Raw genomic sequence first — 22,717 nt, forward strand, 5'->3', positions numbered from 1 at the left:
GAGAGAGAGGGAGAGAGAGGGAAAGAGACAGGGAGACAGAGGATCCCAAGCAGGCCGCATGCTGTCCTTATGGAGCCTTACACAGGGCTCGATCCCACAAATTGTGAGATCATGACCTGAGCCAAAATCAAGAGTTGGATTCTTAACCAACTGAGCCACCCAGGCACCCCAGGAATATTCTTTTTTATTTTATTTTATTTTATTTTTTATTTTGAGAGAGAGACAAAGAGAGAGAGAGTGTGGACGCACACACACCCACACACACCCCCCCCCCCACACACACACACATATAAGCGGGAGGGACAGAGAGAGAGAATCCCAACCAGGCTCCGCACTGTCAGTGCAGAGCCAATATGGGACTTGAACTCACAGACTGTGAGATCATGACCTGAGCTGAAATCAAGAGTAGGACACTTAACCGACTGAGCCACCGAGAGAGAGAGAGAGAGAGAGAGCGCACGCAAGCAGGGGAGGGACAGAAAGCAAGGGAGAGAGAGAAAATCCCAAACAGGCTCTGTGCTTATAGCACTGTGGGGCTCAAACTCATGAACCGTGCATGAGATCATGACCTGAGCCAAAATCAAGAGTTGGACGCTTAACCAACTGAGCCATTCAGGTGCCCCAGGAGTATTCTTAATACAAAAAAGTTATCAACTGTAGAGCAAGACGTTTAGGTCAAAGAACAGAAAGGCAGTCTATTAAAGTAGGTGGGTGTTAGAAACCTCATCAACAGCCTGCCTTTATTTCCCAATCATATGCTTCCCAGCATGTTCTAAGAGCATTATCGCTAGGAAAAGAATGTTGAGCTCATGTATCTAATTTTACTTCCACCCAAAATAAGTCCTTCCTCTTCATCTAAGAAAAAAAAAAAACTAAGTGATTAAAATGAAGAAAAATGGACAATTACTATCAATTACTGAACCTTTATTGATAAAGTATAACTAAGTGGGAGCTTCTTTTGCATGAGCATAGCATAAACAAGTATGAACTCTATGGAAAAATCTGACTGTTTGATACCTACCATGCTCCCAATCCTTTCTATGATTTCTGGGTGTGTCTTGTCCTATTTTTAAATTTTATGCATAAAACTGAAGTTTATTCATTTCTTTTGTCAACAGCTTTCTTAAATTTATCTCTATCTAATAATACCAACTATACTGAAAGATTTGTTCCAAGGTACAATTTCTTAGCTTAAGGAGTTTACAAGAGAGGCTGGAAGATACTGAATCATACACACTACACTAGCATAATAAGGTAACATACCGGACATACCATAAAAACTGAATACACACTCCTCTGGGAGTTCCGACAAGGAAATACTGATGTAGACTAAGGGACAGAGAAGGAAAAGTTTTATTTAGACAAGTGGTGGGATTTGAGCTGGGCTTTAAGGCACAGGCAGGGAGATAATTCACATAAGCAGGGAGATAGGGAACATTCTAGATCACCACAACAAAAGATGTAAGTGTGGAAATAAGAGAATATGTAGGGCACATAGTTTAGAGGCAGACAATAAAAAAACAAAAACAAAAAACCAAGTAGTGCAGGAGGAGGATTTGTATCTCATCTTTTTTTTTCTACCTCCAATATACCCATGAGATACGACATCCTCCGATCATTAACCACGGCAGTGGGCAGCAGTAAAGATTTTCACATCTGAGAGTCATGATACTAAAATTGGTTTAGGAAGAAAAGCAAGAAGAAGATGGGCAAGAAGAGCACTTATGATCTGACTTCAAAATTTCAGATGTTAGGTAATAAGGGTGGCAATAATGAGAAAGAAAACACTGATAGAAATAGGAGAGTCTAAAATTGAAGCCAATTTTTTTTTTCAACAAAATGAGACTCATTTCAGACACACTGACTTCAAAATGATAAACACCAAAATGTCTAACTGGAGATGTGAAGCTGGAGAGCAGAGAGCTTGATAAATATTTGGGAGTCACCAGCATATGGATGATAGGCGGCATGGAAAAGGAAGGAAACAAGGTGGGAGCATATGTATCAGTCAATCTCCGCAAAGGCAACAGAAAGGAAGGGGTCAGTGAGGCAGGAGAATATCTCAGAGAGCACAATTCAAGAAAGCAGGAACCAATGAAGGAAAGGCCAATAGATTGGGTCATATGATTATTCTCAGTTCTGGGAAGAAAAATTAAAGCACACTGGTACAGGTAAACAGCATACTAAACAGGATTACTGAAAGGCTAGAAAGAGGGAAAAAATGGCCACACAAAGAAAAGGAAGGAAGGAAGGAAGGAAGGAAGGAAGGAAGGAAGGAAGGAAGGAAAGGAATGAAACCAGGTTGGTAGCTAAAGTGGCAGCAATTGCAGAAAAAAACAAAAACAACAAAAACAAGGTATTTTCAAATTGGTGAGTCCTGTGTGCAGATAGCCCTAAATAAACATAGGAGTCAGAGGAGGAAGAGCTTGACAATAAAGGAGGGATAGATAATAAGGAGATGACAGTAGGGTATAGAATACTACTACTAATCAGAACATTTACTGAAATTTTACCTGGTACCAATCACTCTGTGAGGCCCCGTAACTGCATCATTTCATTTTATTCCTACAGCAACTTTAAGTGTTTGGTATTTTTATTATCCCATGTTACAGAATAGAAAACTAATATGTAGTGATTAAATCACTTACTTACAAACCTATGAAGAGCCAGAATCAAAAACTGAATTCAAGTTTGTCTGATACCAGGTTATTTCTACAAACTTCTATGCAACACTGAAGAAAGCACACATGACAGGGCATTCCTAATTTGTTTACTCAAAAGAAAAATTTTAATAAAATTGTATGTAGGCAGTTTAAGGTAGGAAAGAATGTGGGTCTGCTTTCTCCCCTTAACAAACAAACAAAAGCCCAAACCATATACATTTAAGATAGAATGGCCTTTTATAACTTTTTCCTATTGGGTTACTTTGGGTCTAATTTCTCCCTAGAACTTGATAAACTAGAAAGACTGCTGGTTTATCATATGTGTTAACAGTGATCATTTCAGGAAATAAAATTTGAAGTTAATTGCTGCTTTGGTTTTCAAGAAAAAAGTCTTGAGCTGAAAGTTTTCAAGATGGTAGTTCATAGGACTATAGACAGGAAACAAAAATTTATGAATTAATTACATAGCAGATTTTATAATTTACCTGTATTAGGAAGACTACAGAGCTGCAAAACAAAAAAGAACTAGTCTTTTGCACTTTGGTCACATGTAAATTTGGTTTCTGTGCTTGAGATATGAGCTCATATAATTACTATCTATGACTTTATAAATATGGAGAAAAGCAATCAAGTTTGGATTGGGCTGACATTCACTGATTGGTCAAAATTCCCTTACTTTCCTCCTGATATCTTCATTTTGACATTTCTCATTAGTGCCTACGTTAGAAAGTGGGATCAGAAAGCAGTGAAGTTCAGGGGCACCTGGGGGGCTCAGTTGGTTAAGTGTCCGACTAAGGCTCAGGTCACGATCTCACAGTTCACGAGGCTCTGTGCTGACAGCTCAGAGCCTGGAGCCTGCTTCAGATTCTGTGTCTCCCTCTCTCTCTGCCCCTCCCCCACTCACGCTCTGTTTCTCTCTCTCTCTAAAATAAATAAACATTAAAAAATTAAAAAAAAAAAGAAAGCAGTGAAGTTCTTTAATTTTGCTATTAATTAATAACTCTAGCTAATTGCCTTTTGCCAGAGAAATTAGAAAATAAAGCACTAGGACTTGGGATTACTTACAGATTTTAATTATCCATCTTATTCCTTAGTCTGTGCTTCATTAATGTATAAATCAGAGTTAACCAACAGACAATGAAATCTACTTATTATCAGTTCTTGTAAGCTGTCTTGTGCTTCAGAAAATTGAAAATAATCACTAAAATGAAAAGTTTTAATTACATGTAGATGTCATTTATCCATGTCATTCTTAATTTAGTGTTTCATTACCATGTATAATACAGAGATACCTGTTTAGGGATAGAATGAATAATAAATCTAATATAAAGCTTTAATCCAATGTTCTTTTTTCAATGAACTTATGTTCAAACATTACAACTTCATCTGTACTAAGCATGCTCCAAGATGCCTTTTATTTACAGCACCTGATCAGAAAAATCAAATAATTTAGACTCCTGCCAATAAGACATTTTGGATTTAGCAAAGCTTACGATTTAACATATACTTTACCATAATTTCTAAGTGAAAAAGAACAAAGAAATCATGAAGAAATTTTGACTGATAACAAAACTTCTCAAATGGTAAGAAATCAAATATTCAAGGATAGCCCACTTAGCCTAAAAGGAACAATATAAATTCTAGTGTTGCTCCAAACCAGCCTTTTAAAAACTCACCTCTTCAAAAGACGCAGTAGGGAAAAACCAACAAGTAGATGTACACTAATAACAAGATATTGCCTACTGCAAAAACCTTTGTACTTTGAAATACCATCTGGCTAAATTTAGAAGCTGTCCAGTATTATATCAGTAACTATATCTATCTCTTCAGATTGAGGAAACATAGATTATTTTATCTTCTATTCTTAAGTTATTTTCAGCAAGAACTGCTTAAAGTCTGTGACTCTTTTGCATTTCCTAAGAAGCTCAAAAACTGCACAAAAATAACGTAATTGAAGTAACTACCCCTCATTTCAGTATCACAAAGGGAAATATATTAGTAATGACCTCTTGACTTTTCCATCACCTTTAGGAAAATTTCCATATATATAGTAAACGTAGTAATCTAATAAAATAACAAACTTGTAACAAGAAGTCTCTTTGGCTTCTTCCTCAGTATCTCAGTAAATCATTCTTCCCACCCAGGCATAGTCCATCTGATAGACAATCTCTGGTGTATGTCCTACATCAAAACAAAACAATGGATCTACTAATTTAGAGCTTTCATCCATTGTCAACTATTAGCACAAACAGGGAAATCCAACATATAAGTAACATGTTTTAAAAGGCCCATCCATGAGCTCTCTTACTGGCAACTGATAACAGTGCTTCTATGTCCGACCTCCTGTATGCACTGGTATAGCATTCAAGAAACAGTGGTCACATGCATTGTTTACTGCTCTAAATGCAACACTGCCAAATTTTCTATATTTTTAATGTTTGAAATACCCCTTTTTGTACCATTTCTTAATCAAAAATTGAGGTTTTATTATCTTTTCTATTTGTAAAATGAAGCTACTTAACACAGCACTTAGTGAAAATGAATTAAATCTCTTTATGCTAAAGTTTAAGATACCCTGGCTAATTAACTTACAAAATGCTATTTTAAATTGTTTCAGTTCCCATCCTACCAGTATTATGAGAAACAGCCCTTTAAAAATACTAGGTCTCCTAGCTAACAAAATTTCACATTCATAAAAACCAATTTGCGTTTTGATGATGATGGTGGTGATAATGACAATCTCACTCATTTAATTTTATTAGTGTAATAATATTTACATCGTAAGTCATTCAAACTTACCTTTAATAATATAATATGTAGGCAAATATTATCTTAAAAATACTTTCAAAACTAGAAATTTATGCTGAAAAATACTGCTTTCTCATTGCAGTGTAATCTTTGTAGGCCAGAATTCAGAGAAAAAGAATCATTTTGCAAAAGGCAAATATTTATATTACATAAATAACAGGTTTTCCCTAGACCTACTCATCAATACCACAACCATCACATAGTAAATGACCCTATACATTTAAAATGAATCCTAAATCAGAAATAGAATACTCAATTTTACAGATCATTTACCTGAACCTCGCTTGTCCTCTGTTTAATAGTATCTTCTTTCTCCTTAAGGTCCTGTTCCACATTATTCTTTTCCCTAGAAGACCAGCAAACAATGCAAGAATATTTGAGAACATCAGCTACAGCCGGTATGGTTATCCATCCTCCTAATCCTGAATCGCTTTTTAAATACATAGTGAAACATTCAATTTTTAAGCGAAGGGCAGATTTTTCCACCCTCTTTTAATTATTTATGGAATAGAAATCAATATAAGCTCTGTTTGTAAAAAAAAAAAAAATGCTTTCTCACTAAAATGTGGTGAAAAGAGAATAGATTAAAAAAGGAAGAGGAGAAAAATAATCAATGAAACACTCAGGTTTCACTGATCTCACTGTTGCTATGGAAATAATGTCCAATGAAAACCGCTGGTGAAAAAAAGGAGGGGTTGCATCAGCTCTGTAAGCTTAACCCTTAAGTACCACTGTCAAATCAAATGAAAATGGCTAATAGAAATAGCCAACAATATTAAGGAAAAGGACATTTATTGAAGTGTTAATTTCCCCTTAAATCACTGGTGTGTACCAATTTTAGAATGAAACAACATAGAGAAAATGGAAAAGACTGTCAATACACAAGCCATTTGCTCTATGAAATACCGCTCTGCTTAAAAAAGCTATTTTAGGACCACTTATCAATTCCAATTGATCAAATACATAAAACAACGTATACGAAGTAAAAAAAGAATCATATGAGCATTTATCTCTTTCTATATTCTTCAGATCAAACATACCAGGATCCACTTCTACTTTGAAATACCATTATCTAAATTCTCATATGCTTCCATCAGAGCTAGATTTCTAATGAATCAGTCTTAAACAACCTTAGATTCAGAATTACTATAAAGCTATTTCTTTTGATGTAATAAGTTTAACTGCCTGTTGGTACTGAAATCACACACACACAAGGACTTGCTCCCTTCATTTTTTCTTTTCTTTTCTACAAAGTGAGAGAGAAATCCATAGAATTCTGAAGCAATACATTTTTGGGGTGGGTGCAAAGGTAAAAGAAGGCCACATGAAGAAGGGAGGAGGCATTCACTAAGTCCTCCAGACTAGTACTACAGAGTTTCTCCTTAGAGCTTCAGGACTGTATTTCAGTTTCATCCCAGACATCACCCAAATGTAGGCTCAGGCTCCATTAAGCTGTAGCATAAAGAAGAGTGGGAAAATTATACCGGAGGGGATACCTAAGGGTCAATATTAATGCTACATTTATATTTCTGACCTATTTGAGGTGATATTTTAAACGCAGAAAAAATCAACTCTTTTGGAAATACAGGCACAATGTTCCTAAGATTTGTGAGGGAGAAAAAAAAGCACAAGAATAAAAGCTGTTTGTATACTGTTACTTTTAAACACTTGAGATGGCTCACTAACCGCTTGTCAGATGGTTCACTATGTGGGTCACGATGTTGTGGAGATTTTAAACAGTCCCTTACCATGCGAATCATTGTGGCAGCCTGTTCCTCCCATACCTCAATCTACTTATTATGCAAAGGTCATCCCCCACTTCTAACCCTTATAAATTTAGGTAACATTAAAAAATAGAAATCACAGGAAGAAAAAATCTAAGTATATATACCACACATATTCTGCAAGCTCAATTTTGGAAATTTTTTCTTTCCTCCTTATGTGAACAGAAGAGTGTTTTCATTCCTGCTGCAGCATGTCAGAGGTAAGTCACATGAAAAACTAGCCCCCTCCCCCAATCCCAAATTCTCAGAGGCATTCCACACAAGGTCAGTATCAATTCTGCCCCTTGTTTCTGACAGTAGCTAGTAACAGAAATAGAAAACATCACACAGTATCATAGACCAGCAATATACCCACTAACGTGTGTGTTTGTATTCAATCCATTCTGCTTCTCTGTTAACTCCTATTACTGACAGTGTCTGCTCAGAGATCAAGTGTGCAGGCAGGAAAACAGGGCTGCAAGAAAGCAGTGAGCTGACAAAATGTAGCCAAGACAGAAGAAAAAGAGAGCAAAAAACAAAAAAAAAGAAGCTCACTTGGTGCAAAATGGAAAACAGATTAGAAAGGACTGTCAGCTCTAACCAGCAAATATAGTCTATGTTTGGGTAAAATGGAAGAAGTTTAGAAGGTACAAATTTTTCTTCATAATTTTGGGTGTGGGAATGAGGATAGCAGTGGTGATATCTCCAAACATATCATGAAGATCATTTCAAACTATATAATAAATACGGAATCTTAAGGCATTAATTCTCATAGTACTGAGATCAGTAAAATTTTTTAATCCACTTTTATCTAGTAAAATTCTGGCCTCATGGTAACTTCTTTACTATCAAAATCAAGTAGTATAACATACATTACTAAACAGAAAATTCAAAAAAAAAATAAAATCAGTTATACTACCTTCTATAAAACCATCACAGTTGAAAATCTATCCTATAAATTAGACTAAAGATCAAATAATTTTCTTATTAACTTAGATTATAATTTCAGGGATGCCAAATTGCTATTCTGTGGTATTCCACAGACTCAACTTCTATAGCTATCCTTCCCATTTCAGGCAAGTAAAAATACCTAAATATATTCAGGTGCACAAAGGTGCTTAGGTACTTGGTCATATATTTTACATTCTCCTTTCTTTCAAGTAACATCACCTGTTTTTCTACAGGTGATGAATGCACAACTATACAAAGCATTCTGTTTAACAGTAGTAATTCAATAACCTAATTCTTTTCAAGATTCAGTGCCACAATAAAAAAATATTTATATGCAGTTTCCTAAGGAGCCCACCAATATATGTGGATAAGACAGATGTAAGATATATTTCAAAAATAGGTGTGTGAGCATTTTTCCCAAAGCACTACTCATCTTGGATGACAGGAAAAGCTATAGCCTTCAGCTTAGTAACTTCCAGAAGGGAAAAGAAGTGATTCTACATACCTTCTATCTTAGATCATCTCTTTGACCCAATTCACTCCCAAGATCCTGGCACATCCTAAAGAATCCACAAATACCAAAGCCAATATCTCCCTGGTTTCTAAAAGCTGCCGGTTCTGATTTGATGGAAACTAGTATGTGAACCAGCAAGAAAAACAAAGCCCAAGATAAGCTTTCAGAAGCCTGGATAACTGTATAAACCTACATAAAGTAGTCAAAACCTATTCCCAAGAACAAGCAAATTCGGGGAACCTGAGTCCATGCAATTCACTTTCATTTTCCCAGGCTCTGTTTAATGGCAAGAAGGGAGTGAGCCATCTGTCTTAATTTTGATATAATACCAATACTGTCAGAGAAACAGGATTAAGTCACCTTCAAAGCCCTTCCCAGAAACAGTTTTATGTCTTTTTTCTGAACATAAATACCCATTCTCTTCCAACCAGAAAGCAATAAAGAACAGAAACTAGTTGGAAACCAAAAATCAGTTAGTTAGAACTCATGAAGGTAACTTTTTCAATCCTGAAACTTACTTATAAAAATCTTTTTGTGGGGCGCCTGGGTGGCTCAGTTGGTTGAGCGTCTGACTCTTGATTTCAGCTCAGATCATGATCCCAGGGTCGTGGGACTGAACTGTGTGTCAGGCTTGGTGTTGAATATGGAACCTGCTCAGTATTCTTTCCAACTCTCTCTCTGCCCCTCTCCCTGACTTGCACAATGGAATAATGAAATGAAATGAAATGAAATGAAATGAAATGAAATAAAATAAAATAAGAAAATAAAATAAAATATTTTGGGGCACATTTTGGGCTCTTATTATTAAGTAGCTTAACTGCCAATAAATCTATCAAGAAAACACAGAAAAGCAAGCTATTCTCATTACTCTTGTTACTATTCTCATTACTACACTATTATTCAGTAAGGCATTTAAGGTCTTATGGAGGACAAGAAAATAGGACTAAAAACCAGAGACTAAGATTCTAACCTGGCTCTGCAATGAAACTGCTTTTGTTTTTTGTTTTTGTTTTTCTTTTTTTTTTTTGACTCTGATTATCACATAACCTTTCAGAGCCTCAGCCTTAATTTTCATTATGCAGATGCTAATATCTCTACCATCTTAAGATTTGCAAGGTAAATTGTACAAGATATCATGTAATTAGGAAAAAAGCAGGCTTTGAGCCTATGCTGTGCTCACTTTTTTACTGATAACATTAACATTACTTAGAATTTTAAATAACATTGGCGGAGTAATTTTTAAATTTCTTAAAAGGAATTATGGGTTGCAAAAGATTTTAGAAAACACTGATCTAGGGGCGCCTGGGTGGCTCAGTCGGTTAAGCGGCCAACTTCGGCTCAGGTCATGATCTCGCGGTCCGTGAGTTCGAGCCCCGCGTCGGGCTCTGTGCTGACCGCTCAGAGCCTGGAGCCTGTTTCCGATTCTGTGTCTCCCTCTCTCTGACCCTCCCCCGTTCATGCTTTGTCTCTCTCTGTCTCAAAAATAAAAACGTTAAAAAAAAAAAAAAAAGAAAAGAAAACACTGATCTAATATATAGAATATGTAATGTAATCACAGAAATTTCTGCCCCCTAAATCTTGCCTAATATTCAAATAACTATCTCTACTTTTAGAAACTCATTATATGGTTTTCAAAGCAAAAGATTTGGCATTAAATAGTCCAGAATTCAAATACTGGCTCTATCACATGGCAGCGTACTTAAATCACTGTAGTAACAACTATTTGTTCTGGCTGACCTTCCCTTCTCCTAGGACCCAGCAATCTTTCTTTTAGGAGACTGTTCCTCTCTTTCTCCCTCAACTATCACCTTTCTGCCCATACAGTTCAAGTAGACAAGGCCACCTCTTTACAGATTCAACCTCTCTGAGCAATGATTGGCCAGGGATTGTGGCCAGGGATTGGCTCCTGACCAAAGCTTAACCAGTCACAGTACACCAGCTCACCATCACAGGGATTATTCAAGAACAGGCCCATGACCAAAGACAAGGCAGTCAGGATCTTTATTTAGGATGCCTTCATTTGGAACTAATAGAAAACTATGGTAGGGGTGCCAGGGTGGCTCAGTTGGTTAAGTGTTGGACTCCTGATTTCAGCTCAGGTCATACTCATGGTTTGGGAGTTTGAGCCCTGAGCATTGGGCTCTGTACTGACAGCATGGAGCCTGCTTGGGATTCTCTCTCTTTCCCTCTATCTCTGCCCCCCCCCCCAACATATGCTCTTTTTCAAAATAAACTTTAAAAATAAATAAATAAAATAAAAATTCATTAGAAAATTATTATTGCCACTACTGTATCTACGAGTACTACCTTTACAACAACAATAACTACTGCTATACTACTACTACTACATTACTAATTATGAAAACTACCATTTATTAAGCCTTTACTACATGATAGATGTTATGTGATAAGCACTTTACATGGATTATCTCATTCATTCTTAGGAAAAAGTATTCCTGTGAAATGATGAAGGTGGGCAAATGTGAGTCCAGGAGCTGGGGACATTTGTTGTCCCTGCCTAATGAGTAATAAAATTTTTACATAAAAAAGCTGAGGTGAAAGGCAGGTAGAGATTTCCCGGTAGGGTTCAGGCTCTGGGTCCTTTTACCCCTTGTGATGGTTAATTTTATGCATTAACTTGGCTAGGCCATGGTACCCAGGTATTTGGTTAAATACCAGTCTGGCAGTTACTATAGAGATTTTTTTTTTTTAGGTGAAATTAATATTTAAGAAGGTAGACTTTGAGTAAATTACTCACCACAGTATGGGTGGGCCTCACCCAATCAGTTTAAGTCCTTAAAAGAAAAAAAACTGAGGTTCCCCAAAGGAAGAGAGAATTCTATCTCCAAACTGTTTTTGGGCTTGGGCTGCAACATTAACTCTTCCCAGAGTCTCTAACCTACCGGATTGTCCTGTCAGATTTGCCAGCTTCCACAACTGTGTAAGCCAATTCCTCAAAATAAATTGAATATAATATCTACCTTATATAACGCATGTAGGAGTTGTTGCAAGGAGTGAAAAAGAATATACATAACAAAACTCCCTATGCAACTTTAAGACCTATCTACTGATTCAACAAACACTGAACCCTACTTACTACATACTGTCACCGTGCTAAACTTTAATGATACAAAAAACAATGAGATAGGTACTTGCCATTAGCAGTGTATGTGAGGGATTTGGCAGAAAAATATAAAAAGAAAGTCACAATGCAGTGTACTCGGTGCTAGAACAGGCAAGCACAAGGTGTTGTGGGAACACAGAAGGTAGGCACATGACTGTCCTTGGAGAGGGTCAGAAATGGCTTGCTTAATCAATCAGTGAAGGCAGATCATTAACTGCAAAATAAGCTGTGCAGATACTAAGTGCTATGTATATCAACAGAAATTACTCCAGCCTGGGAATGCTTTGTGAAGGAGGTGAGACTTCAGCTAAGCTTTGAAGGAAACAATGAGTATTAGATAGAAAAATGGTATTTCAAAAGGAAAGAGAGCTTATGCGAGAAAACACATGGGATATCAGCAAAATGGCAGACTAAGAGCAAAGAAGACTAAGAAGAAATCTTCCTAAATTTGATAAAATACACCAATCTACAATCCAAGAAGTTCAACAAACTCCAAGCAGGAAAACCCAGAAACCCACACTGAGATACATTATAATAAAACTGCTTAAAGACAGAATCTTGAAAGCAGTAAGAAAGACCTGTCACATACAAAGGATCCTCAATAAGATTATCAGTAGATTTCTCAGCAGAAACCTTGAAGGCCAAAAGGCCATGGAACGACATACACAAATGCTAAAAGAAAAACAAAGAAACAAACTGTTAACTAAAAACACTATCTGGTAAAACTGGCCTTCCAAAATGAAAGCAAAGTTCAGATATTTCCAGATAAACAATGGCTGAGGACTTCCTCACCATTGGTACAAGGAATGCTAAAGTGAGTACTTCAGGTTGAAAGGAAAGGATGCTACTAAACGTAACTGGAAGCCATATGAAAATACAAAAATCTCCAGTGAAGGTAAATACATGGACCAGAACAAAACCCATTATTACTTTAATTTTGGTTTGCAACTCCCCTTTATATTTTCTACAGAATTTAAAAGACAATGTGTAAAAAATAATAAATCTGAGAGCATATACATAATGTATAAAGATGTGATTTATGACATCAATAACATAAAATGGAGAGAATAGAGCTTATAGGAATAGAATTTTATATGTCATTAAAGTTAAGTTGCCATCAAGTCCAATTAAATCATTCAGTTTGGGATGATGAAAAAGTTCTGCAGATGAATAGTGGTGATAGTTGTACAAGAACATGAATGCACCTAATGCCACCGTATTATATGCTTAAAAATGGCTAAAATGGGTGTGAGACCTGCAATGATTGGTCTCTGCACTGACAGCGCTGAGCCTGCTTGGGATTCTCTCTTTCCCCTCTCTCTCCAGACCTCCTTCTCTCCTGCTCATGCTTGCTCTCTCTCTCTCTCTCTCTCTCTCTCAAAATAAATAAATAAACTTAAAAAAAATGGCTAAAATAGTAAACTTTGTGCCATGTATATTTTATCACAATAAAAAATAAAGAAAAAAAAAAGAAAGCGCAGAGGTGAGAAAATTCTAGATAGTAGACTAACTTATCTAGGATGAAGGGTTCAGGGTGGTAAATAAATAAACCTGGAATGGAAGATCAAGGTAAGATTATAAAAGAACTTCAGTACTACGTAAGACAGACTTTTAATATAGAGGCAAGGGGAGTCCTTAAAGGTTTCTGAGCTGAGCTTTTTTGAACTCCAAATGGCATTTACCACATAGCTCTTCCTTCTCTGCTGGCCTCTGTTCTGAAGAAGAGGAGAGGAAATAGAGACTCTTATTGCTCAGAAAACTGATGACAATTGCTAGAAAGGTAATAGAACACTCTGACGCTGCTTATCTTGAGAACTGCCAGAAATCTTGAGTTAGAGTAGAGTAACAATTATAGACAGTTGAGGAGAAAGTCTTGACTTCTAATTCAAACCAGTCTGAAAGTCAGACAGCATTTCACTCCAAGAACTCACAGTGAGTTGATAAAAACTTGAGTTAAAGTTTTGGAGTAAAGACATTAATTTGTACCTTAAGTATTTAATTTCTCTACAAGTTGCCTTAAACATACAATCTCTATATGACTATATATTACTTCATTCATTCAACAATTATTGAATATCTACTACATGCTAAACAAGGATTAAAGTTAGGCCCCTACCCATAGCTTGCTGGGGAAACAAACATAACCATTAATTATAAAACTGTAAGACAAATGCTATAGGTATTATGGGAATAACTAAATTAATTCTGAGAGGCTGTTTTAATGAGTTTTACTTTTGAAAAATAAATTAGAGAAGATATTCACAAAGATAAATTACTGAAAAGAAAGCCTAGCTAGAACCAGGAAAAACACAAACTTTGGAGTGTGGCTCACATGACCACTGCCTCGTCAGTGGCAGAATCCAACATGTGATGGTTCAATTTTTTTTTTAAAGGAGAAATAAAAGCTTATTTTGCAAACCCCAAATAATTAATTTATTCTACTTATCTGACAAGACAAAAGGAGACGGAAACAGTAAAAGAAAAAAATGTAAAACAAGGCCTTAGTTTTCCTAATTATAAAATAAGGAGGGGCGCCTGGGTGGCTCAGTCAGTTAAGCATCTGACTTTGGCTCAGGTCATGATCTCACAGTCTGTGAGATCAAGTCCCGTGTTGGGCTGTGTGCTGACAGCTTGGAGCCTGGAGCCTGCTTCAGATTCTGTGTCTCCTCTTTCTCTGCTCCTCCCCACCTCATGCTCTCTCTCTCTGTCTCAAAAATAAATAAACATTAAAAAATGTTTAATAAGCAAAATATTGAAGTTGATAAGGACTAATTTATATTACATCTAGAAAGACTTCAGCACAACGCCAGCACACAATAAGTGCTTAATAAATGTCAGCTGCCTTTATTTATTTATTATTATTACCATTATATGATTTACTAGTATAAAGGTACATTTACTGGCTTTTTGAAAGTTTCAATCAAGCATCCAGAGTATGCCAGTTAGAACTTAAATAGATGGGTAGAGACTCATTTCTAAATCCTTCAGGAACTGAAACTTCTTAGTAGATACTTTTGTTTCCCAAAGACAGACTGTTAACACATCTTAAAAATTATTGCTCTCTTGAGGCACCTGGGTGGCTCAGTTAGTTAAGCGTCTCAGCTCAGGTCATGATCTCGGTAGTTCATGAGATCAAGCCCTGCATTGTGCTCTGCGCTGACAGTGCAGAGCCTGCTTGGGATTCTCTCTGTCCCTCTCTCTCTGTCCCTCCCCTGTTCACATGCATACACTCTCTCTCTTTCTCTCTCAAAATTAATAAGCTTTCTCTAAAATGTTTATTTATCTTGAAAGAGAGAGAAAAGAGTGGGAACAGAGAAGGGACAGAGAGAGAAGACACAGAATCCAAAGGAGGCTTCAGGCTCTGAGCTGTCAGCATGGAGCTTGACACGGGGCTCAAACCCACAAACCATGAGATCATGACCTGAACCAAAGTCAGATGCTTAACAGATGGAGCCACCCAGCGCCCCTCAAAATAAATAAACTAAAAAAAAATTACTGCTTTCTTAAACCAGGGAAGAACCCCTTAATAAGCTACCAGTGCCACAAAATAACACAAGCAAATGTAATTTCTACAGACTACAACTGATTGAGACCAGATCCAAAAGAAATACAATGAAAGTCACATATGTAATTTTAAATGCTCTATATTTTAAGAAGTAAAAAGAAACAAGTAAAATTTATTATAATACATTTTATTTAAGCCAGTATAGCCAAAATATTTACATTCCTTTTTGAAATCCAGTACATTTCACACTAATAGCACATCTTAATTTGGATTAGCTATATTTCAAGTGCTCAGTAGCCACATGTGGCTGTATTAGATAGACAGTACAGACTCAAACTTTATCAGGGAGGGTTTCAAATAAGGGAAGTCTCCCTAAATAAAGGTTTTAAATACTGAGCCATGCACTTTGTGTGAAAATTAATTAGACTGACTCCTTATTACCAAACAAAAGCACACTATAACCTAAAGCTTCAGTCATTCTATCAGTAACACCATTGCTGAGGTAATCACAATTGAGATCAAGGAGTACCACAAATCTTTACAGGGTCAGAAACAGGCCAGGGTGGATCATATAAGCAAAAGAGCTCCAGATACAATAGTATAAGCAATGCTCTCTTCAGAGCTAATGGTTCCTAATGGTATTTGAACTTAACTAAACCAAAAGCATAATTTTTTTTAAAAAAATTCAAACTGGGGACACCTGGGTGGCTCAGTTGGTTAAGTGTCTGACTTTGGCTCAGGTCATGATCTCACGGTTGGGGAGTTCAAGCCCTGCATCGGGCTCTGTGCTGAAAGCTCAGAGCCTGGAGCCTGCTTTGGATTTTGTGTCTCCCTCTCTCTGCCCCTCCCCCACTCACACTCTGTCTGGCTCTCAAAAATAAATATTTAAATAAATAAATAATTCAAACTGTATACTAACACTGCCTTAAATAGGTTTTTTTAATATTTTATTTATTCTTGAGACAGAAACAGAGCATGAGTGGGGGAGGGACAGAGAGACAGGGAGACACAGAATCCAAAACAGGCTCCAGGCTCTGAGCTGTCAGCAGAGAACCCAATGCGGGGCTCAAACCCACGAGCCGCAAAATCATGACCTGAGCCGAAGTCGGACGCCCAACTGACCGAGCCACCCAGGTGCCCCTGCCTTAAATAGATTTTTAAAAAATCAATTCTTTAATATGACTGAGTTAGAGATCTATATATTTAGGAACATGGATTCTGGCTACCTGACTACAAAGTTCCAGTCTCTCTTCAACCAGGGAATGAGAATGTTCATTCAGCTACTCCAACCAATGTTTGCTGAGCACCTATTCAGTAAATGTTGTGCTTTAAGTGCTGAGCTGGGAATTGGGGATGATGATGATGATGATGACAACTATGAACATGTACTGAGAATTTATCACATTTCAAGAAAGATATTAAGCATTTTACATGGTATTGGTCACATTTCCATTTCACAGATGAAGAAACTGAGGCACAGACAACTAAGTTACTCGGCTAAGTCATGTCACATGTCAAACTACACAATCTAGTTAGAAAGCCATGCTCTGAAGTAATATACTATGTTGCCTCATTAGAAATAAGAGACAGTCTCTGCTATCACACATAGTTCACAATCTACTGGAGAAAGAAATATAATTCAGTATTATAAGTGTTCTGAGAAAAGGAAATTGAATGCTCTCCAAGCTGAGGTAGATATCAAGGAAACCTTCCTAGAAAAGAAGACTCATGTATTCTTCATCTGAAAAATCAGGATAAAACTACTTACCCGCTAGTGATATTGCAAGAACTGAATTAGAGAAATTACATAAAGCAAGCATAACACAATACATAATGACTATCATCGTAATTACCTATCTTGCTTACTGGTCCAAAACCAGGATAACAAACTGGCCTGACAGGATGTAGCTTTTATTTCCTGATGTTCTTGCTAAAAGGACAGAGACAGGAAGGAAGTAGAAGCTGACAGAAGGCAAATAAATATTAACTCCTGCCTCAGCACAATTCACCACCGCCACGCTATCTTAGTGACTGAAGCAAGTTTTGATTTTTCACTGTCAAGAACTTCTCTATTTGAGACACTTTACTTTCAGAGCAAGGGTTCTTAAAAATGGATTCATGGATAGTTTTCAAGTGTCTGGGAACTCCTGAAATAAATGCAAAATGGTATACATGGATACACATGTTCTTTGGGGGGCAGGGGATAGAATCTAAAAACCTTCATCGGGCTCTCAAAGGAAATCCCTGACACAAAAACAGGTTGTCAAAATATGAAACAACAGCCCAATAACCTAATGCCCCTGTGAGGATTAAAGATCCTTTTATCTGTAAAATCCTCTTCTACAGTCTTCAAAATAAGCTATTATTCATATCTTTTGCCCTTTCATCCTTTAATATATGGCTCCTAGTCTGTCATAAACTTGGCAGGAATTAAGTCTGGGAAATATTCTAATATTTATAACATACTTTGATTTATTCATTCAACCTGCTAACCTATAATGAGATTTTGTTGTATCAGATACTGTGCGCCTTAACTTCTAGACCTATCCAAGTAAATAGGACATAGCCCCTGCCCTGAAGGAGTTCAAATTAAGGAGGGGGAACAAAAGGACCACAATAAAATATGGTGAGTATTATTACAAAGGAATAAAGTTTCTAGAAGTAGAAAGGGAAACAAAGCAATCAGCAATCAAGATTTTAGTGGTTTGACAAAGCAGATGATATTTAAGCTGGGTCTTGAAGCATAAGTTAAAGTTTACAAGGTAAAAGCTGTGCTCAGGCAAAGGGGAACAACTGGATGAGAGGCACAGAAGAATAAAAATGTGTGGCATGTTGACATGAGAGGTCCACCCACCACATGACTGGAGAAGAGGAATGAAACCAAAATGTAGAGCACTATGCTCAACATTGAAAGTACACGAGCAAACACATAGTGTCTGCTCTCAAGGAGGTTGATGGTGTCAAAGAAAAGGATTCTACTTTACTCTGGGAGGTGGCTAAGACAAAAGAATGGTCAGGATACCAAAGGAAAACATGAAAAAGGAGCTTTTTAATTTTTTATTAACGTTTATTCACCTTTGAGAGACAGAGAGAGACAGAGCATGAGCGGGGAAGGGGCAGAGAGAGGGAGACACAGAATCCGAAGCAGGCTCCAGGCTCTGAGCTGTCAGCACAGAGCCGGAGGCGGGGCTCGAACTCACAAACTGCGAGACCATGACCTGAGCCGAAGTTTGACACTCAACTGACTGAGCCACCCAGGCGCCCCAGGAGCTTTTTATTTTTTAATGTTTATTTATTTGGCGGGGGGGTGGGGCAGAGAGAGAGGGAGACAGAGGATCCGAAGTGGGCTCTCTGCTGACAGTCAGATGTTTAACCAAATGAGCCACCGAGGTGCACCTGAAATAAGAGCTTTTAAACCATATTCAGAAAAGTGAGCTGAATCCAGCTGGGGATAAGAAGTCACTCAGAGATCTGAGTTGTATTTTGTACATCAGTTGGAGGTGCAAAGGAAGGAAGGAGAGACTCAAAGCACAGAATCAATTAAGAGGTTACAATAGTAATCCAGAGAAGAGATTAAGGGTTAGGAAAACTAAGACAGAAGCAATAGTACAGCCAGGACAGATTTCAACAGTACTGAAAATTATTTTCTCATCTGTTATATAAGCTAAGCATTAGGGATAGAACAGTGAACAAGCAAATAGTCTTTATGTTTAAAAGTACAAAGTCTAGGGTGCCTGGGTGGCTCAGGTGTTAAGCATCTGACTTTGGCTCAAGTCATGATCTCACTGTTCATGAGTTCAAGTCCCACATCGGGTGAGCTGAAGCCCTGGTTCAGGTGAGCTTGTGCCCCACTTCTCTCTCTTTGCCCTTCACTCACTTGCGCCCTCTCTCACTCTCTCTCAAAAAAGAGTACATAGGCTATTGAGAGATCCAAATAAAACAGACAATTATAATAAAGTATGGTAAATGCTATGACTACTATAAATATTAAAACTATGTAAGATTTGGTAAGTATGAGGGTTGGAAGGTAAACAAGTCAGAGAAGGCCCCCTCTTCCAGAAGAAGTGATGTCTAAGATGGGATTTGAAAGATCAGGAGGAGGTGACCAGGCAAAGGAGACAGAAAGGTAGGAGTGATTTCAGGAAACATTTCAAAGACAGAAGAAAAAAGAGGAAGAAAAATCTCAGATTTCTAGCCTGAGTGACTAGATAAATGGTGATGTCACTGAGAAAGGCAAATAAACAAGACAAGGATAGTGGTCAGGGGAAGATTAGGAAGTCATGTGCTACTGGACATTCTCTAGTAGGCAAATGAAAATATAGGTCTTGGGCTCAGGTGGGAGATACAGATACTTGAAAAGATTATGGTATTACAACTATTTCTTTTTACGTTAATGGTCTTTTTATTGGAAAAAAAGAAGACTAACATTTACAACTTGGAACAGACACGAAGTTTAATTACTTGAACAGCTGTTGATGCTTGTGCTGAAGTCTGCAGTTACAGCCTACTCTGCTGACTCCAAGTCATGGTTCAGAAGGTTTTAAAAACAGTTCAAAGATGCTCCCTCAGTAAAGGTTTCTTTTTAAAAATTTGTGTGAACGGTGACACCTCTAGTACAATGTGGATAACACTAAATCAATATGCATAGCATGCCATCAGGATGTGTATCATCGTCACCATGGGTCAGGGCACATGGAAGTACAAGAGGACCATCCTGCTAAGTGAAGCTACAACTAAACAGTTTATCCTTCACCCATTTTTCTGCACAGCATGCTGACATAAACCAATTTTAACTGTTAGTTTTGAATAAACCAGTTATGACAATTTATACTCACAAACTGAACTTGAATCCATCTGAACAGGTTTTTAAATTTGTTTTTTCATTTTTCATTTTCAATACAAATGCCTGACTGTGCTCCACTGTCAAGTCGTACGCATGAAAAACTGGCCAGCCCAAGCAGCACATTAATCATTAGCAGTGGAACTGCAAGGAGTCCACTAAGTGCTTCCTTATCATTAATGTAGTACAAGTATTTATATTATAAAACTACTGTGTAGCTTGATCTTTAGGGGACAGGACCACCAGGCAATACATGAAGATTCTGTGTGTGTGGACATGAGGTACTTTTGAAGGTTTTGTTATATAGAAAACAGAAGGAGTAAATAAGCTTGTTTTTTTGTTTTTTGTTTTCCCAAGAGGTAAGTAAAAGATTCTATTTCATTCTTCTGGGGAAGGGTGGGGAGAAGGAATTGAAAGTAGGTCTTCATCTTGCGGTCATTATCTGTACGAATTTTTCATAGTTTACTTGTCCATCTCCAACAATATCTGCTTCTCTGATCATCTCATCCACTTCTTCATCCGTTAGTTTTTCTCCCAAGTTTGTAACAACATGACACAGTTCTGCCACATGGATATAACCAATGCTATCCTTGTCAAAGACTTGTAATGCCTCACCAGTTTCTTCTTCACTGTCTGTATCTTTCATTTCTCTAGCCATCATAGTAAAAAGTGGTGCCATTACCGTCAGCCTCCACCTTTTTGATCATGTTCTGCAATGTGGCTTCTGTTGGGTTCTGGCCCAGTGACCTTCTGACAGTTCCAAGTTCCTCTGTTGTGATGGTGCCAATCACCATCTTTGTCAAACAGGGAGAAAGCTTCCTTGGACTCAGCAATCTGTTCTTCAGTCCGTTGATCAGCCATGATATAAACGAAGGGAGGAAGAACAGAGGGAGCAAGGGTGGCAGCACCAGCACAGGGGCTGGAAGGGTTGGTGGGGACGCCTCTGCTTCTGCTTCTGCTGCTGCTGCTTAGGCTCAGTGCACAGTTAGCACTATGTCGCTGCCTCCACAGACTCTAAGTAATGGCACTGTGCCCGCGAGGCTCCAAGCACCACTGCCCTGACATTACAACTATTGCTTTTCCTTCTTGAAGTTAAAAATATCATGCTAATTTAATCTGATTGACACAATTAAATACCTATATAGAAAATGTTGAAGGAATTATATTAAAAAAATTTTTTTAATGACAAAAGACATCCTGCCTCAAGCTCTCAATGTCTTATATTTTCAACTAGAAACAACTTTGTGAACCAGACATGGAAATGTCTCATTTTCTGACTAATAACAAAGAACATTCTTTACCCAACTAACTCTTTGGGTTATATACAGCTTTTCTTATCTACTTTGATTTTCAATGCTCAAAACAAAATATTATTCTAAGGAACATACAGTCTTTTCATTATCCTTTTCTGTATTTTCCAAATGTTTACAAGTATGCATTATAACTATCATTGAGAGGGGAAAAATAAATTTGTAAAGCACCATATTCATTATATACTCATTACAATTCCATATTATGTATTGTTTATTTGAAGGTTTGGGCCCTGCACTAAAATTAAATATCTTCATCTAAAAACCAACAAATAAGAAGGGGCTAATCTTTTGTCAAATAGCAATTTAGTAAAAGCCATAAACAAAATTTGTTTAAATTTTTTCCTGTTTTATAGTTATACTCATCACATCCTGATATATTAATAAACAATTTAAAGGCTGAAGAGCAGTACTATGGCACAGAAAAAAATGTTACAATAACAAAAACCAAGATTTATAATGCACTATCTTGCAGAGTGGTGATATAGTGACCTAATACAACCATTTACAAAAGTGAGTTTTAGCAACCATAATTTTAGTATGGGTTGATGAGTTTCATTATGACATTACTGGAGTTGACAGATGATGGAAGTTTGCCTACACTGCAGATCTTACCTAAAATAAAAGCCTAGGAAAAATATGTTCACAAATGCCAAATCATGTATAAGTGTTTTACACATTTATACAATGTGACTACAACCTAAAACCCAACAAATTTGACAGATTCCCAATTCAAGAACGATTAAATAAAGTAGCATTTACCAAGATACAAATTAGAAACAGAAAAGTGTATGTGTATATGTTTATACAGTCAACTTGAATTTTACTTTACATACCTCTGTAGGTCAACTATTTCATTGTTAAGGGTATCTAGCTCCTTAATAGCAGAGAAATCTGCAACAGGACTTGATCCTATGATGTTCTAAAAACAAAAAGTTCACAATTATAATGTTATTACTATGAAATTATATATGGTGAAGCATTAAAAATTTTTAAAAGCACTACATGGATGCAGACTACTCCATATTTTACAGTACTACTAATACTTTTATTTACGAAAATCATATCTAGTGCAATTTTATACACACACACACACACACACACACACACACACACAGTTATATATTGAGACATTTTCCCTTAAATTCTCTAAAAGCTGTTGCTCTACAATAGGTGCCAACACTTCAGATCCCAAAGTCTTTGTCACTTGATCCTAGTGCCTGTTTAAAACATTGAAGT

The 22,717-nt window shown here is 37.0% G+C and overlaps 1 protein-coding gene and 1 pseudogene across 2 annotated transcripts in view; both read right to left on the bottom strand.

Moving 5' to 3' along the window:
- EPS15 (epidermal growth factor receptor pathway substrate 15) overlaps positions 1-22,717 on the bottom strand; it is a 155,583-nt gene that overhangs the window by 57,263 nt on the left and 75,603 nt on the right. For both annotated transcript variants that reach the window (XM_042951217.1, XM_042951218.1), the window contains exons 12-13: positions 22,315-22,400; positions 5,745-5,817 (exon numbers count right to left, since the gene is read on the bottom strand). In XM_042951217.1, the coding sequence (XP_042807151.1) occupies positions 5,745-5,817; positions 22,315-22,400 (159 nt within the window). The remainder of the gene's footprint in view (positions 1-5,744; positions 5,818-22,314; positions 22,401-22,717) is intronic.
- LOC122227063 lies at positions 18,648-22,308 on the bottom strand (annotated as a pseudogene).

The sequence above is a fragment of the Panthera leo genome, chromosome C1 (assembly GCF_018350215.1).
Source record: "Panthera leo isolate Ple1 chromosome C1, P.leo_Ple1_pat1.1, whole genome shotgun sequence".
Classification (NCBI taxonomy): Eukaryota; Metazoa; Chordata; class Mammalia; order Carnivora; family Felidae; genus Panthera; species Panthera leo.